The following is a 16,506-nucleotide window of genomic DNA, read 5'->3' as shown; positions in this document are numbered from 1 at the left end:
ACAGAGGAAGGAGAAAGATTGTACACTGATAATTTGCGCATGCTATTTTTCCTATTTCCCACGCAAAGTTAAAAAACATAATGAAACAGCATCAACAGAGTTAAACAGCATTGTTTCAGTGTCAGTAGATTTTTAAACAATGTTTTGCATTGTAAGGCACTCAGAAACGGGGATGTTATCAGAGACCTGCTTTTCATTTTACATTTTGTACTCAGATAGAAAGAAAAATGTATACACCCATGGCAGTGAAGGTAGTCACTTTTCTTCATGGAATACCTGGAGGTGGAGCCTGTTCTTTCCCCTGTCCTCCCATCTCCTTTGTATTTTGCCAAGAATAGTGGTATTCCTGGCCCTCTCTCAATGTTCCTGGCCCTCTCTCAATTGACTTGAAGCTTCTGTGCTTTATACTCATGTAGTCCAACCTGAGTGAAGTGAAGAGCTGGCCAGGGAGAGCCAAGGCTCATACATTTGACCAGACAACCCAAAGAGAATCTTAATGCCAGGCAAATAAAACAAAACACTACACTACACACAGTAGCATCCCACCAGGGTGGGACAGTTCTGCAGTCATAAATGCAGACCTGGGTAATAATGGCAATCTCTTTCCATAGAGCTGGCATCAAATATTGCTATGATCAAGGCCAACACCCCAGCAAGGGGCCCACAGCCAACCCTCCTGACCCTGCTGCTGAATCTCCTTGCTGTTACCTGCCCATTCACCTGCACAGTCCAAGCAAGCAAGCAAGCAGTGAGAAGAGCAAGGGCCGGAAGTCCCCCCCTTCCCCCCCCTCTAGGGATGAGGAGTTGGTACCAATTGGGCAAGTGGATAACTACTTGTGAGGATAAAGGAGGGCATGGTGGGGCAGTGGGGGTGGACACTGAAGAACATCCTATACAGAAACTGGCACCGAGCCTCAGTATCTGCAATACTTATTCTGCATGAAAGAAAGTATTTCAAAGGCAGGAAATACACCCAAGACCAGTTACTGCTTTGGCAGACCCATAGAATGCATTGAGGATGAGGCCGTTCTCATGTTCCATCCAGATGTGGAGAGAGCAAAGTGTAGAGGGGCTCTTTAAAGGGCTGCAGCCTACCTATTTTCAGCCAGCAACGAATGGCCCAGCAAGCAGTACACCTAGGGCAGGTGAGGGTCATGGTGAGGCAAGGGAGGGCTTTGCCACAAAACTATCAGGAACTGGAACCACCTTTCACCTTCTCTCAATGCTCAGAGGGAGCAGGGCATCAGGTGAAGGAGGGACACACTTCATTGGCAAGGTGAGCATGTGCACTCAGCCATCTGTAAGCATGACTGTGAGGATGAGAAAGGAAAGTGACAGGCAACTTGCCATTTCTTGGGCTACAGTCCTAATCATTTTTCACTTGAAAGTAAATCCCAATAAAAAGAACAAATATTACTTCTAAATAAAGAAAGTTTAAAACCTTCTAAATCAGGGTTTCGGAGCATTTTTTTTTTTACATCAGGATACTCTGGGACCCTTTGAAGTGATCTTAGTCTTGCAAAGAAAAGAAAATGTCCAATCCAGGGTACTAATTAAAGGCTTTATGTTCTAAAAACAGAGTTATGAGTGACAAATAACATGCATTCTTTATCCACACAGATTAACTTTGCCCCTCTGAAAAGGACTGCCGCAATACTGTGTACACTGCAGTAAATAAACAGTACCTGCTATATATAAGGACGACCACTTAGTGACAGATTACTTTTACAGAAAGCAAGCATTCACAGCCTTTTATTTTGAGGGCCTGAAGATGAACGTGGCTAGGTACAGAGAATTACGTAAGTGCCCTCAATCTGTGGTGGGTGGTTTGTTTTTGTAATATGCACACTCTATTTACCATCTATTTTTTATGACAGGCCAATCTACTTCAGATCAAAATAGACTGAAGGGTGAGATAGACTGTTAGCCATACTCCTAAAAGTCTCATCCATCAAGCCCTTACCTTTCCCCCCTCAATAATTGTGCCAACTACCATTGAAATATTCATGGCAATTTCAGAAGACAGCCATTTCAGCAAGGAAGGATGAGACCAGTAATAAAACTTTCCCCTCCTTCCTTGTTCTCTGAGGACATGCAGATGGTGATCTGTTAAGCCATAGCTGCTTTTCAACTCATTGCAGGGAAACTGCAACCTCAAAGAAAGCTTGTCTGGCTACATGGTAACATAAATTTTATTACCCCTTTCCACAGTGCCTCACATTTGTGATACTGAATGAATTAAATACAGTGTGAGGGATTCAACTAGGTTTTACTCAGAGTAGACCTAAATTAGTCATTTCAGAGAGTCTGCTCTAAGTAAAACTTAGTTGAATGCCACCCAGTGGGCTCTCTCTGCTCAGTAATGGGGTCTTTGCTGTTGAGAACAATTTACTAGACAGGATAAGACCCAAATTGACAGTACAAAAGTGTCATTTGATCTGAAACCCTCAGTATCTACCACTATTCTGCATTCTCTAGAGTAGGAGTTCACTAACATTTTGTGCCTATAGGCACATTTGGAAATCTGACAAACTCATTGGCTCCACAAAATACCCATTTCACAGAAGATAAACAGCTGTTGTTCAGAAATTGCCAATGACTAATCACCTATATATACCCCACAGCAAATAAAACAGAGAAAAAATAAACAACCCCTACCCTAACAACAACAGAAGCCAACTTAAATAAAAAAAAATGGGAGGGACAGGTGTCTTAATGGGCACCAAGGCAGCTGTTTGAGGCTGTCATGGTGTCCCAGGGCATCATGCTGGAGACCCCATCTCTACGGTTTAGCATAAAAAAATTGCTCAGCAAATCAGTAGTCTTTGCCTACATTATGGTTTCTCATATTATTTTATGAACTTACTCCTCCCCCTTTTTAAATTTTGCATTGGTTAATTTTTCTGATATTCCCCATGCTCCTCTGTCCTTCTGTTAGCGAGCCAGCCAAGAATAGCACACAATGCTAACGCTTTATCTTCATCTTCTTTTCTGTTTTCGCTGTGAATTGTAAACATTACTCAAATTCTTGCAGTGTGGGTTGTCAATGCACATTCTCACAGTGGCAACAGGACGGGCAGCATTGCCACACAGGGGAAAGCACTCCTATACAATAGTCTTCTTTTCAAATATAGGCATTTTGCCAGTAGCTGGCATTGTCTTAACCCTTTGTGATGTGGAGATAGATGTTCACTTTGAAAGTCTAGCTTTCAATGGCAATCATCAGAATGTGCAGTTCTCAAATATCTGTTGCTGAGCAGCAGTGCAGACAACAAAAGTTGTAGTTTTTTTTAGTTCAGAAAAATCCACATGCGGCCATAATCCAAAAAGCAGTGTGTGCACACCAGAACTGTGCTTGATTCCTTTTGCTACAGCAACTTTGACTAACAAGTGAAGCTGCTGTTCAGTGCTTTCTCACTTTGGCAGTGGGAACTGCTGTGGTGAAAAATATAAAACATGTTGCATTAGCATCTCTTTTGCGGGGTTTGCAGCTTTGTAGTATATAATTTCTCTATAGGTTCCAAATTTTTGAACAACACATGTCTCATGCCATGTGGATTACTTCAGCATTGCCTTTGAACACACTCATGTCCAAAGTCAAGTGTCTCTATATCTGTTGTAATTGTTCTGAACCAAAGATAACATTGAATTACACTACAGTTGAACCTGAGCCAAGAATGCAGTCTTTTGTTCACCTTAGAACATTTAACAGTTGCTTTCCCCATAATATGATGTTAATACCTCTTCTAAGTAGGAGTGGAGGAAGGAAGAATCAACAGGACTGAATAGGCAAAATACAATTGGTATGCCTGCCTAGATAAAATTCAATACAGAAAATATTTATTTAAATTATGCAAACTGTTATCTGTCATTGCATTCTTTCAAACCCAGCCAAGGTTTAAGGCTTGGCATGTGGAACATGCCACCTTTTGTCTTGGTAGAACAGAACGGCAAATTTCAAAGGAACAGCCTAGTATCTCTAGGACACTACATGACGGGATTATTACCTCTGTGCACTGGCCTTTGTTTAAATAGCCTTCCTCATTCTATAGACTCATTATTTTCATCCCCTGCTTCCTGGCATCTTCAACAGTCCTTTTCCATTTGGAATCAGAATGTCCTAAGCTACTGCATGCTGTCCCTCTCTTTACTTTTGTCCCTTTCCTTGCAGAATGATCTTCATACCACACTGATTAAGAAGAATGAAAAAAGTAATTGTGCTTAACCTGACCCATATTGCCCAAGTTGGCCAAGGCTAGGAGACCTTTTCCAATAAGTTTCCTGGTGTGTGCAGGTGTACCATAGCCAAGGACATGCATCCGGCAACAACCAGCCAGGAGGAAGGTATTTTCTGTGGTGGTACCCACACTCTGGAATAGCCTTTCCCAACCCCCTCACCCTGAAACCAAGCATGTGCTGAATCTCCAGTTGAGGTATATGCTGAAAACCAACTTATTCACCTTGGTGTTTGGTGGCTCATAATGCCAGTGATTTTAAGCTTTTGGTTTAAATTTATTCTATATATTTTAAAAATATACTGTATTTGCATTTTGCACACTACTTGGATGTATGTTACAGAACAGGCAGTATATATGTGTGTTTAAGTGTCATTTAAGAAGTGGCACTGAACTAAGCCAAACCTGTATCTATTAAATACTTATAACTCAGTAGTTAAAAGGTCAGTTCTTCAGGTATACCTGCAAGGATATACTGCAGATCTTAAGGGAAATTATTTACAGGCTGAATCTTTTTTAGGTGGATATTATTCCATACTTGATTTCTGGAGCATATGGCTCAATGATAGCGCTTTGCACCGCAATTCCTGTAGCACAAGAAAAGGCTTTTGCCCCAAAGCATGGAGAAGTACTACCAGTCAGACCAGACACTGTACTGTGCTTCATGGACCAGTAATCTGACTCAACATTAGACCACTTCATATGCTTATGCATTACTTTGGCTAGAGGAATGCCACTGAAAATAGCTTCCCATGATGAGCTACCCAGATGCCAGTTGTAATGTATGGAAGATCTTTCAGCATAGATGGCTACTATTATATTGTGAAAGTCTCCAAGCTAACATTTCAGGTTCCCAGAGGCCACAGACAGTATCATGGAGATGCATAATGTGATGACAGCCGCTTGCACAATATAGGGTTTCTCATTTTTCCAATCTTAGGTTCAGTTTTCTACTTTCCCACAGTTTGCAATTTTTTAGCAAAGAAGTCCATGTGAAAATTATTCAGCATTTCAGCATGTGTTTCTCCTAATATGCATATTTTTAATATGCAGTTGTGCCTAATACATACTTTTATGCAAAACAATTTCCCCTAATATAATAAATTTTGCATGTTGTTTCCACTAATATATACATTTTATGACATCTTACTTTAGCGTATGTATTTTCTGCACACATTTCTTGGCTCGGAAATCGCACTGCAAAATTTGGATAAGTACAAATTTCAGAGGACAGCTGTGTTTCATTTTGTATATTGTTTCAGAAAGTGTGAATTAGGTTCATCTTTAAATGTGAACTGAATTGCATTTCTCCGCCATTTCTCTGCCTCTGCACAGGAACGTAATATGTGTCTCTCTTGCCAGAGTGGTGTCCGCTGCAGTTAGCAGAGGAATGTATTCTCAAGAAACAAAAGGAAGTCCCATTGAAATGAATGGGAGTCACAGAGCAATAGTTGTAGTGCTTGAGATGACTAGTGGCATGAGATCAAAGAGAAAAACACCCAGTTCAACAAACAAACTGCATTTACAGAGCAATCCAATGCATGTTAACTCAAAAGTAAGTCCCACTCATTTCAGTTACGTGTGCACATTATTGCAGCCTTAGTAAACGGCTAAGAATCAAGCATTTGCTCAATGTTCTACCATTTCATTCTTCTTTCAAAAACGTGTAAGCACATCAAATCAGTTATTACAACAAATGGGAAACAAAATTTCAAAGGAGATCTGTACACTATTTTGTAATTCCTGGCACATATGGGATGCATTTTATAATAGCAACAAATAATGAAGATGTATGGATTACATATGGATCTTTGTTTCTTTGGAATTCAAATATAGTGAATAATAGTACTTCTCATTATTTGCATGCATATGATGTCAGCCCTTTTCTGATCTGAATCCAGCTTTCTTTCTCCAGTTTTTTTTAAAGAAATATCTGAATTGTTAGATACTTGGATTTTCAAAAAAGTGCAAACTGCAAGAAAGATTATCCTCTTATAAGACACATGTACATTTTTTACAAGCTGGGTGGAACATAATAGTAAGAATATGAATGCACAACTAGCAGGGATGTAGTTTATGTAGATTCTGCAAGTAAAGATGCTATGTAACTTCATAGATCGCATTTTCATTCATGGAGATCAGTATCTATAGAAAAACTGCCGAAACACTGGCAGAATATGACCTGTGCATCACAGGTACAGAGATGGGCAGCTGCTGTAAGTCATAAACTGCCTAACAACCATATACATCCCTTCAAACATTACAAGAGATACTTTCCCCTAAACACATATCCTTGGAAATGGAGCCTAGAAATTTCAGCAGAACTTCCGAAGTATGTTTATGTGGAAATCACAAAGGAAGAAAAAACTGGCCTTAATTGTGCTTAACCTGAAAGGAAAACCGATTTAAATCTTCAGGGATTACTTCTAATCAATGTTTTAGGATCAGAATGCAAAATGTACTCTAAGTAACAATGATTTCAATTACACTATTGTTTTCAAGTAAAATCTACAGTTTTCAACCTTGGAGATAGAAAGAAAGCGATAAACTTATTGTATCAACTTCTGCTGTTTAAAAATGTGTTCAGTCTTCTGAACTGACACGCCAGCAACAACCTGTACAGTATTAAATAGTCTTGTTTAACACATCCTTTGCAAATGGTGATGTAAATGGTATCTGTTCCTTAGGCCTCTGAAAAGTGGATATTTTGTCTTTAATACATGAACCACATTCAGCTCAGGCTAACAGGTGAACTTCACATGTTTCAAAGGTGAGCAAAAGTAATTAAATTTGCAATAATTTCATCCAGCTGTCACAGCAGGCAAATAATTTTTTGTAGAGTGGGGATGGTAAGTGTTGGGGTGGGGAGTCCAGTACCAAGTCTGCTGAGATACAGTACTGATGCTAAAACCACACAGAGTGGAAAAATCAATGACCCAGGAAAGTATGCCACTTGATAATCTTAATTTGAAAGCTCAAGATCTGTGCAGAGAAGAAAGGGCTTAAGCAAGGTTTCCCCCCCCCCCACTCTACGTGCACCATTAATCTCTCATTACTGGAACCTGTTACAGATAACTGTTCCACAATTGATTAACTCTTTGAATTTCTCAAACTGTAATTTTTATTTATTTTTTCCAAGTACAGGTTCATTGCATCACCTAAGGATTTTGCTGTCAGATGAAGTTTTACAGTTTTTCTTAACCAAAAAATGTGTGCATGCACACACACACATATGTCCCCCCCTTTCCCCCCTCCAAGTACATATATTTTTTCATATTTAAATCATTTTATTTTAAACATTAATGGTGTTCTCTAGAAATATGTATTTATTTTCCCTATAAGTTAACAGTTACTGCAGGATGAAATCTCTGGACCCCCTCCCCCAACTCCCCTCCAAGTACATATATTTTTTCATATTTAAATCATTTTATTTTAAACATTAATGGTGTTCTCTAGAAATATGTATTTATTTTCCCTATAAGTTAACAGTTACTGCAGGATGAAATCTCTGGACCCCCTCCCCCAACTGAGAGTATGTGAACAGACATTTACATAATTTAGGAACAAGTATTTGATTTTCAAAATCATTAAGCTGCTGTTCATGTGTGTGTGTGTGTGTGAGAGAGAGAGAGAGAGAGAGAGAGAGAGAGAGAGATCAATGACACTTGGTATCACTAACTGCACTCATTGTTAGAGACTGTCTCTTTAAAAGGATTTGCTTTCACAAACTCAGCCGAGCTTATGAAAATCTACCCTCTGCTGCTGAAAAAGGAAGAGAAAGTTTGAGGCAGGTCAGAAACTTTAGATGCTAAATATTTATAATACTGTAATGCTGTTTGTAATTCTTTAAGAGGCAAAGAGTATTTGACTTCTAACTCTGCTTGGTTAAAACTAAGGATTACATTTATGTATTTTTTTTAAAATCTTATAACCGAAAGACTTGTATGCCTATTTGGGGCATAACTTATCTCTCTTATAACGAAGGTTAATTCCTGCTGAACAGATCAATGCTTCAATAATTCTATGCACCATTTTTTATCCGAACAAACAGGCATCATGTTATGGGTCTGCAGATTGCAACCTTCGGAAGGACAGCATATACAGGAGGAGCTTGCGGCAAGGCCTACAGTGTTTACCAGCTCATAGCAGTCAACGGAAGACTTTCCCATGAAATCCAATCGCAAAATAGTTGGTGCAGTAAGTATCCCATTTCAAAATGTAGTCTAGATGCTGATTTGAGTTTGATAATGCAATCTGTATTTTTCTGAGCATGCTATTAGGGTGGCCACATGTCCTACTTCACAGAGGACAGTCCTCTGTTTAAGGGCTGCCATGTCCAAGTTAAAGGGAGGGACAGCAGGGACTTGAAGCAAACTGAGTGACCTAGTCACAGTCTTCCTCAAAGTGGTAAGGTCTATTTCTTTTTCAATTATAGCAACTGGCTTGTATCCAATACAGTGCTAAGTAACCACCCTGTCAGTGCCAGGATTTCCACTTGCAACAGGACTTCCCTCCCTCCTTCCCCCGCTCACCTCCCCCCAGTACATATAGAAATTTTCATATTCAAATCATTTTATTTTAAACATAAACAGTATTCTCTATAAATATGTATCTATTTTCCCTATAAGTCAACAGTTATTGCAGGGTGAAAACTCTGAATTCCACCCCCTAACTGAGAATGTGTGAACAAGCATGTACATAGTTTAGGAACAAGTATTTGATTTCCATAATCATTAAGCTGCTGTTCACAATATTTTTACTTCAGAATAGCCCCGCTGATGTATGGGAGTCTCTATACATTATAATAAGTAGCCTGAGAGTGCCCTCAGGCAATCCTAACTTCAAGTTATGCCCCCTGGGTAGTACAGGATACTTCAAAGCTCTTTGACAAACCACAGAGCTATGCTGTCAGTAAATAATGTCTGTGTAGTGATTCCTTCGCAGTGTGAGAGGCCACTGGAGAGAGGCAGAAATGAACCTTAGCCAGAATCCTATATTCATTCTGTGGTTGATCCTACCAATTATGATGGCATACCCTGCTATTTTTATAGGAAAAGAGGTGCCAGAACTCACCATGAACACCTTCCTTGTTCTCTTATAATGGCAATGGCATCCACCTGAAAGGTGCCGGAACTGATGAAAAAAGCCCCGATGGCATAGCATTATGCCCACAAAAAATGCCTCACATACCCACCATTTCCCCCTCCAGTCACAACAATAAAGCAATTGCAGGTACTGGATGAGCTCCAAGCATCCAGGCTGGCCTTTGATTTGCCTTAATAGTAAGGTTTCGCTGCTCAGGCTGGGACTTTGCTTGGGCTACTACAGTACAATCTTCACTGACTCAGCCTTACCCTCTTAATTCTGACCAACTTCCTAGATCCCACTTATAGGCTTCCTTCAGCTCCATGTGTCTGTGTGCACATGTACATGCTCTGTGCAGCATTAAAATTGCATGTGTATGAAATCATTGGCACCCCAGCAGGACTTGAACTCTTTTTCTGGGGAGCCTCTGTATTCTACACACATTCCTCCTGGCAATTCAGGCCATAGATTGTGCAGTTGTCTACTCCTTGCAGCATGCTTCTGCACTTTGTTTATACTTGATAAGGCGAGGATGTGGTTGCTGCATTCTGGTGGGTGCCCTTGCACATGGATAACATGAGGATGTCATCAGTAGTTGGTTGTGGAGTTGCTAAGGTTACTATGGGGGTATTACATAGGTTACTATGGTCAATGTTGCTACATTAAGCATTTGTTGCTCAAGTTATTGTTGTGTTGACTCTGCTGCTGGTTTGGCATAGGCTCATGACATCACCTTGCCAACAAAGGTCCGTATAGTTAAAGCTATGGTTTTCCCAGTAGTGATGTATGGAAGTGAGAGCTGGACCATAAAGAAGGCTGATCGCCGAAGAATTGATGCTTTTGAATTATGGTGCTGGAGGAGACTCTTGAGAGTCCCATGGACTGCAAGAAGATCAAACCTCTCCATTTTGAAGGAAATCAGCCCTGAGTGCTCACTGGAAGGACAGATTGTGAAGCTGAGGCTCCAGTACTTTGGCCACCTCATGAGAAGAGAAGACTCCCTGGAGAACACCCTGATGTTGGGAAAGATGGAGGGCACAAGGAGAAGGGGGCGACAGAGGACGAGATGGTTGGATAGTGTTTTCGAGGTTACCAGCATGAGTCTGACCAAGCTGCGGGGGGCAGTGGAGGACAGGAGTGCCTGGCGTTCTCTGGTCCATGGGGTCACGAAGAGTCGGACACGACTAAACGACTAAACAACAACAACAACATGACAATGTTATGTCAATGTTAGTCCTAGTTTAGTGGCTACTCAGCATACTGGGACCATAGGACTGCCCTGCTGGAACAGTAAGTTCCACTAATTTAAACAGAGATTGTTTCCAAGAACTATAACCTTAGGCACTTCAAAACCAGAGTCCTATTGGAAAGAAAGAAAGAAAGAAAGAAAGAAAGAAAGAAAGAAAGAAAGAAAACTTGGCACATTGTTTATGAGTATTTACTCTAGTACATCCATGTGCAGTGCCAAATAAAATACCCTGCAATGCATGCCAGCATAGCATCATAGTTTATGATCATATCCTGGTGTTGGAATATTGGATCATATCCAATATTCTCTATCCTGGAATTATATGCAAGTAATATGCGGGTGGCGCTGTGGTCTAAACCACTGAGCCTAGGACTTGCCGATAGGAAGGTTGGCAGTTCGAATCCCCGCAACAGGGTAAGCTCTCATTGTTCTGTCCCAGCTCTTGCCAACCTAGCAGTTCAAAAGCACGCCAAAAATGCAAGTAGATAAATAGGTGGGATAAATCTGGCGGGTAGGTAAATGGCGTTTCCATGCGTTGCTCTGGTTTCGCCAGAAGTGGCTTAATCATGCTGGCCACATGACCCGGAAAAACTGTCTGCGGACAAAAGTCGGCTTCCTCAGCCAGTAAAGCAAGATGAGCGTCGCAACCCCAGAGTCGTCCGCGACTGGACTTAACTGTCATGGGTCCTTGTCCTTCACCTTTTTAAAGACTTACAACCCAGTCTTACATGTATTGCATGTATAGAGGTTGTAGCTCAAGGAAATGATGATAACCTTTCTTTCAATGCAAGGGATCATTTCACATTCAAATTTGCACTGGTCCATCATTAGACCTTATGTTACTGGCTCAAGTAGTTCTGCAGCTTTTACAGAGCTCAGTACAAAAGAACTACATGTAATATTTGCCATGTAGCAGTAGCCTTGTGCAGTTTATTTTTAGCAAATAGCCCAGGGTGAAGGCTGAGCTGGATTGGGGCCATGGCATTGTGGTAGGGGAGCTGGCTTTAACCCTGACATGACAGGAATCAGCCTCCATCTTTGCTTGCTATTTGCAATGGGAGGAAAGTTCCTATTGACAATTTTGTTAAACAAAAAGCAGCTACACAAAGCCAAATTATGTGGCACGGATCACATCTAGTTTGGCCCTTAATTTAGGCTTAAATCCCATTGAAATCAAGCTAGTTGCAATTAACTTTGATCCCATTCATTTCAGGGTTTGCCAGATTGCCAATGCGGGCCATAAATATAATTCTGGCAACCAGCTAGGAAACTCCGATCATAGGAGTAATTTTTTAAAAAGCTGCCTACAGCATAGCAAGGCAGAGACTAAATCTTGAAAAGTGGCACTAGGCTGTCTCTTATGCTTTCTCTTTTATATTTTATTTAAGGTACTTATTAATTACCAAAGCCTTGTAGTGCTGTAATGTTACTTTCAGGGGGGAGGGGAAGAATAAGAACCATGTTCTTATTGTCCATTTCTTGTGCAGATCTAGCAGTCTTGATTAAGTTGTGTTCCTTTTCAAGGCTACAGGGTTAATACATGGATCTTTTTTAATGCTTGTGTGTGGGTGAGGAAAATCTTTGAATTCCCATTGACTCATATTTGCCCTTTGGCTTCATAGTGGAGGTCTGAGTTTTGGTACACTTAAGCCATGCTAATGGTTTCTCTAGAAGCCTGTTTTGGTGTAATTAATAGTAATAATAATATTATTTGTCAGCAAGTCCCACCAAAACAGTACTGAATGCCTTATTCCTCTGCTGTGTTTTAAGTATTCCAGTTGCTGTGAAACCCCAACCCCAGTTTAAACACCTTAACCTTTCACTGATCAACACAGTAGTCCTACGCATACTTACTTAGGTGTTAGTCTCATTTAACTCAATGTTACTGACCTCTGAGCAAACCATGTACAGTATTGAGTACTGTATCTATTTATCCACAATTCAGGTAACTCAGTTAAACATAGAATCATAAGAGTCATAAAATTGTAGAGTTGAAAGCGACTCAGAGGAACATACATACCGTATATCATTGTATCTAAATTGGGGCAATAATGTCAATATAACAATTCTATCATATGCTTAGAACAATGCTATTCACAATTTCAAAGTTTTATAATTCATAGAGCACATATACAAGATCATCAGTATGATGCTATTTCAGTCTAAATTAATTCAAAATAATTTCTGCCTTGTTTCATGTTTAGGTTTCTTAAGTTGGCTAGAGTTTTCATTCTGCACACAACAGCAAGTACTAAAATAGCATTCTTTGGTTCTGTGCTGGTGTGTTTGTTGGTTTTTAAAGCTTTCTGACTAGTTCTGAAGAGTTTTCAGCAGCAAATAATTCATACACCGTGATCTTGTCTATATGTGCCCCTAGTCTGGGCTCCTGCAGATTATATCTTCCAGTACATTTACTTATGAATGTAGCTTTCTTAAGCTTGCATGGCAAATCTTTCAAAGCACATCCTCTACCCTTGATGAGCCATTCTAGTCTAGCCATGAACCTGCACCCACTTACAGTGATACTATTCTAGGCTGCAGCCTTCCTTCCTGGCCTTGAGCTACCTAAAGCCTCGCAAACACACGCCTAAGCAAGCAGCTGCACACCATGTATCTGGTCATTTCTTCGGGGTCACATGTATTCATTCACTGCATCCCATCCATATGGGCCCCATGTACCGGGGCTGGCACAAGCTCAGCTGTCAAAATGATGTAGGCAGCAATATGGGGGTTTTCTATACCGCAGCAGCTAAGCATTCCAGAGAGTTCATCTTCATTCACAGCATGCAGTCTACCAATGAAGCACATCCAGTACTCCCTTTTATAAAATGAAATGGATCTTGGTTCAGGTTCAATGGGAACCCACCTACACTTCCAGTTCCATAGGTGTTGGTTGTGGGGATTAAATGGTGGGCAGAACATTACTTTGCCTATGGTAAGAGACATTGGATTCTCCAAGTAATGAGTATAGCAACCCTAGCTAATGTACAGCACCTGGCAGCTTTGGGAATGGACTTCAAAAGCATTATCAGTTCAAGATCTCTAATGAAGTTGGTTTTTCTTGGAAATGTTTTATGTTCATCTGGCAAAAACCCTTCTCTCTCTCCCTCCTGAATCAGATTGCAAAAAACTAAATAAGCTGAGCATGGGTTTAAGCATTAAGCAAAATATATCAATACTTTTGTATTAGAATTTATCTTCCCTTCCCCCCAATAGAGCCTTAAGTAGCTGCACTATGGAGCAAAATTTTGTACTGAATTCTGTGCAGGAGGAATCAGGTACCTGTTGAATTTCCTGCCTTAGGAGAAGAAAAAGGAAAACCACCGTCCCTGCAGTGTGCCTATATGCCAGCTGTTCAACCACCCAGCCCGTTTCAGAGGGAGGCTCCCCCCCTCGCTGCTGCTGCCCGCGCCCACCTGCCTGCTGGCCGCCTTGCCTGGCGATGCTGCAGAGATGGGGCTGGCCAGTCGCCCACCGGGCGCAGAGGTTGTTGCCCTTACCTGAGAAGTCCGCCAGCGCCGCGATCTCTTTGGTCCAGACCAGGAGCAGGCAGGAGAGGAGGCTGAGCGGCAGCCTGAGCTCTACCTGGCGCCGGCTTGGATGCTGCCCAGCAGCCTCCAGTTCACTCATGGCGCGGAGGGAGGCGGGGGGTCCCTGCAGCCCAAGCCGGTCACATGACGGCTCCGGCCCCCAGCCGAGAAAGAGAGACAGACAGAGAAAAAGAAAGAAAGAGTGTGCGTCCCTGTCCTTCCTGGGAATGGGGACGACGACGCCGCCTCAGCGAGCGAAGGAAAGGGCAAGGCTCCTGACAGGGAAAGGGAAAAAGTCCCCGCGCAGCTTCTTTCCCTGAAGAGGAAGTCCCTCTCAGCGAGCACTGGCTGGCCCCCGGCTGGAAAAGTGAAGTGCGTGTGAGGCGCTGTGTGTGTGTGTGTGTGTGTGTGTGAGAGAGAGAGAGAGAGAGAGAGAGAGAGAGAGAGAGCGCAGGGGTGGCAGCGAAAGGGAAGAGCCGCCGCTGGCACTGGCGTCGAAAAGCCAACGCCAGCCAGCCAGTCGCTGGGTGCCGACCACGCAGCACCTCCCAGCCCTCGTCCCGATTAGTATACATCACCTGCTCCCTCTCAGCCTCATTCCTGTCTGCTCTCTCTCTCTCTCTCTCTCTCTCTCTCTCGGCTTTACCATTCCCGCCCCTCAACTTTTCCCCAAAAGTTTGCAAGATTAGCACGGAAGGCACTTAGCACAGCAGCGAATAAAGAAAAGGAAAACGCCACAGCCATTCTGAGGACTGCTGCTGCTTTGAAAGCGAGGACCAGGATCTGGTAACTTTCAAGCAGAAGACGCCGCCAATTACTGTAAAGCCTTCTGCGTCAAACGTCTGGGGAGGTTGTGGTTTTGGTGCGCACGTGTGAATGTTATTATACTTATTCTTTTATTCTTAACTGGTTTATCTTTATCAGCCTGGATAGCCCAGTAGGTTACCTTGACGGATTTGTTTAGGAAGGGCCTTCCTAGGAAGGGCTGGGCGAAACTCCACTTGGAACTCACTGCAGCCTGTTTCGCAGTAGACATATATAGGATTGCATTGTGCACCAGCAAGCAGGTGAAAATGGAACTAGGGCTGCAATCCTTTTCCCATTAAACTTCTTAGTATGTTATCTATAAATTGCATTGCAAATGCTGGATAGAAAGCACAGGAGAGTCACGTATTATTTCGCCTCCTAGTATCAATGTACACTCTCATAACATGGTGCTGCTTTGTCACTCATGGTGAAATAAAAACATTGGCACAACACTTCACAGTTGGTGGTGTAGAGTTTTTCCAATAGGGTGATGAGGACTGTAGGGGGGGGGAACCATACTGTGTGAAGCAAGGTGTACCTGCATTTCCCCAGGATACATACAAGCACAAACCATAATTTCTGCTCAAGAAAAAACAAAACAAAACCCTATACTCCTGGCTTTGAAATGAAACTTAAATTCCTATCATGAAAACATTTCTGTGTAAGAATTAACACACTTCAGGTATGTATATTGTAACATGTAATGATCCTTCACCAGTGGCAATGGCCGTGATGACGTTGGAGACTGCTGATGCAAGTGATGCTGAAGATACATTTGCACAGTTTACCAACATTTAATAAAGTACTGCAAGTTTGTACAACTATTCTTAATAGTTTGTACAACTTATTCTTAATAGTTGCAGTTAGTATTGGACAAGTAGTATAGTCTTCTGCAATTATTCAGCACCTCTCAATATAGCCTCTAAATGCTTTGTGTTACTATTTGGTAATAGTTGGTGTGTATTTATAATGGTACCAGTGTATATTTTTACTTTAGTCCCTTCACGTCTCTCCCACAGAGGTTTCTACAGCCACAACTGGTGCTGTAACTCCCCAACGATTTGACTTCACCCCCAAAGCACACTCCTCCATTGTCTCCTGAGACAGACAGATGTCAACAGTAACCTCTGATGTCCATGCATTGAGCATGAACATCTACACCAGAAAGGCTACACACACATAGGCCTCTTTGCTACCAAGAACCCTGAATGATAGCTCTGCATGCAATCATGCCAGGCAAACACAATGTTTTTCATTTCCCTTGTCTCTTATTAAGTCTTAAAGCGGTTTTTAAATTCTGCAACTAAGTTTTTATGCAGTTTTAAATTTTCCTTCCTACTGAATTTTATATTGTGCTGTTGATGTAGGCCACCCTAAGAACTCTTAGGGCAGTCTATAAATGTTAATAAAAACATAATCAGAATAGCAGTTTCATATTATGTCTATGTTTTATTCTTTATTACATTTATATTCCACCTTTCATCAAGGAGCTCAAGGTGGTGTACACAATACTTCCCATTTTATCCTCACAACAACCCTGCCAGGTAGGCTTAGAGACAATGACTAAGTCATGTAGTGAGGTCTAGGTAGAGATTTGAAC

General features: G+C 41.6%; 1 protein-coding gene and 1 long non-coding RNA gene across 4 annotated transcripts in view; one reads left to right on the top strand and one right to left on the bottom strand.

Moving 5' to 3' along the window:
* The window catches only part of LOC307213864, a 33,666-nt gene extending 25,293 nt beyond the window's left edge, over nucleotides 1–8,373 (top strand). Inside the window, exons 2-7 of the long non-coding RNA XR_013837755.1 lie at nucleotides 1,621–1,799; nucleotides 4,172–4,344; nucleotides 5,571–5,790; nucleotides 6,923–7,005; nucleotides 7,948–8,026; nucleotides 8,287–8,373. This is a non-coding gene — a long non-coding RNA (uncharacterized lncRNA). The remainder of the gene's footprint in view (nucleotides 1–1,620; nucleotides 1,800–4,171; nucleotides 4,345–5,570; nucleotides 5,791–6,922; nucleotides 7,006–7,947; nucleotides 8,027–8,286) is intronic.
* The window catches only part of EVA1C (eva-1 homolog C), a 43,054-nt gene extending 27,746 nt beyond the window's left edge, over nucleotides 1–15,308 (bottom strand). Inside the window, exon 1 of one of the 3 annotated variants that reach the window (XM_079972066.1) lies at nucleotides 14,678–15,308. Coding sequence is in view for 1 of the 3 variants with exons in the window: in XM_079972065.1 (XP_079828191.1) it covers nucleotides 14,070–14,199 (130 nt within the window). In the remaining 2 variants the exon portion in view is untranslated. The other 2 variants (XM_079972065.1, XM_079972067.1) reach the window with 2 other exon arrangements.
* Nucleotides 15,309–16,506: the final 1,198 nt, after the last annotated feature.

The sequence above is a fragment of the Podarcis cretensis genome (genome assembly GCF_951804945.1).
Source record: "Podarcis cretensis genome assembly, chromosome: 4".
NCBI classification, from domain to species: Eukaryota; Metazoa; Chordata; class Lepidosauria; order Squamata; family Lacertidae; genus Podarcis; species Podarcis cretensis.
Note: the sequence above shows the minus strand (reverse complement) of the source record. Positions and strands in the feature narration are given on the sequence as shown.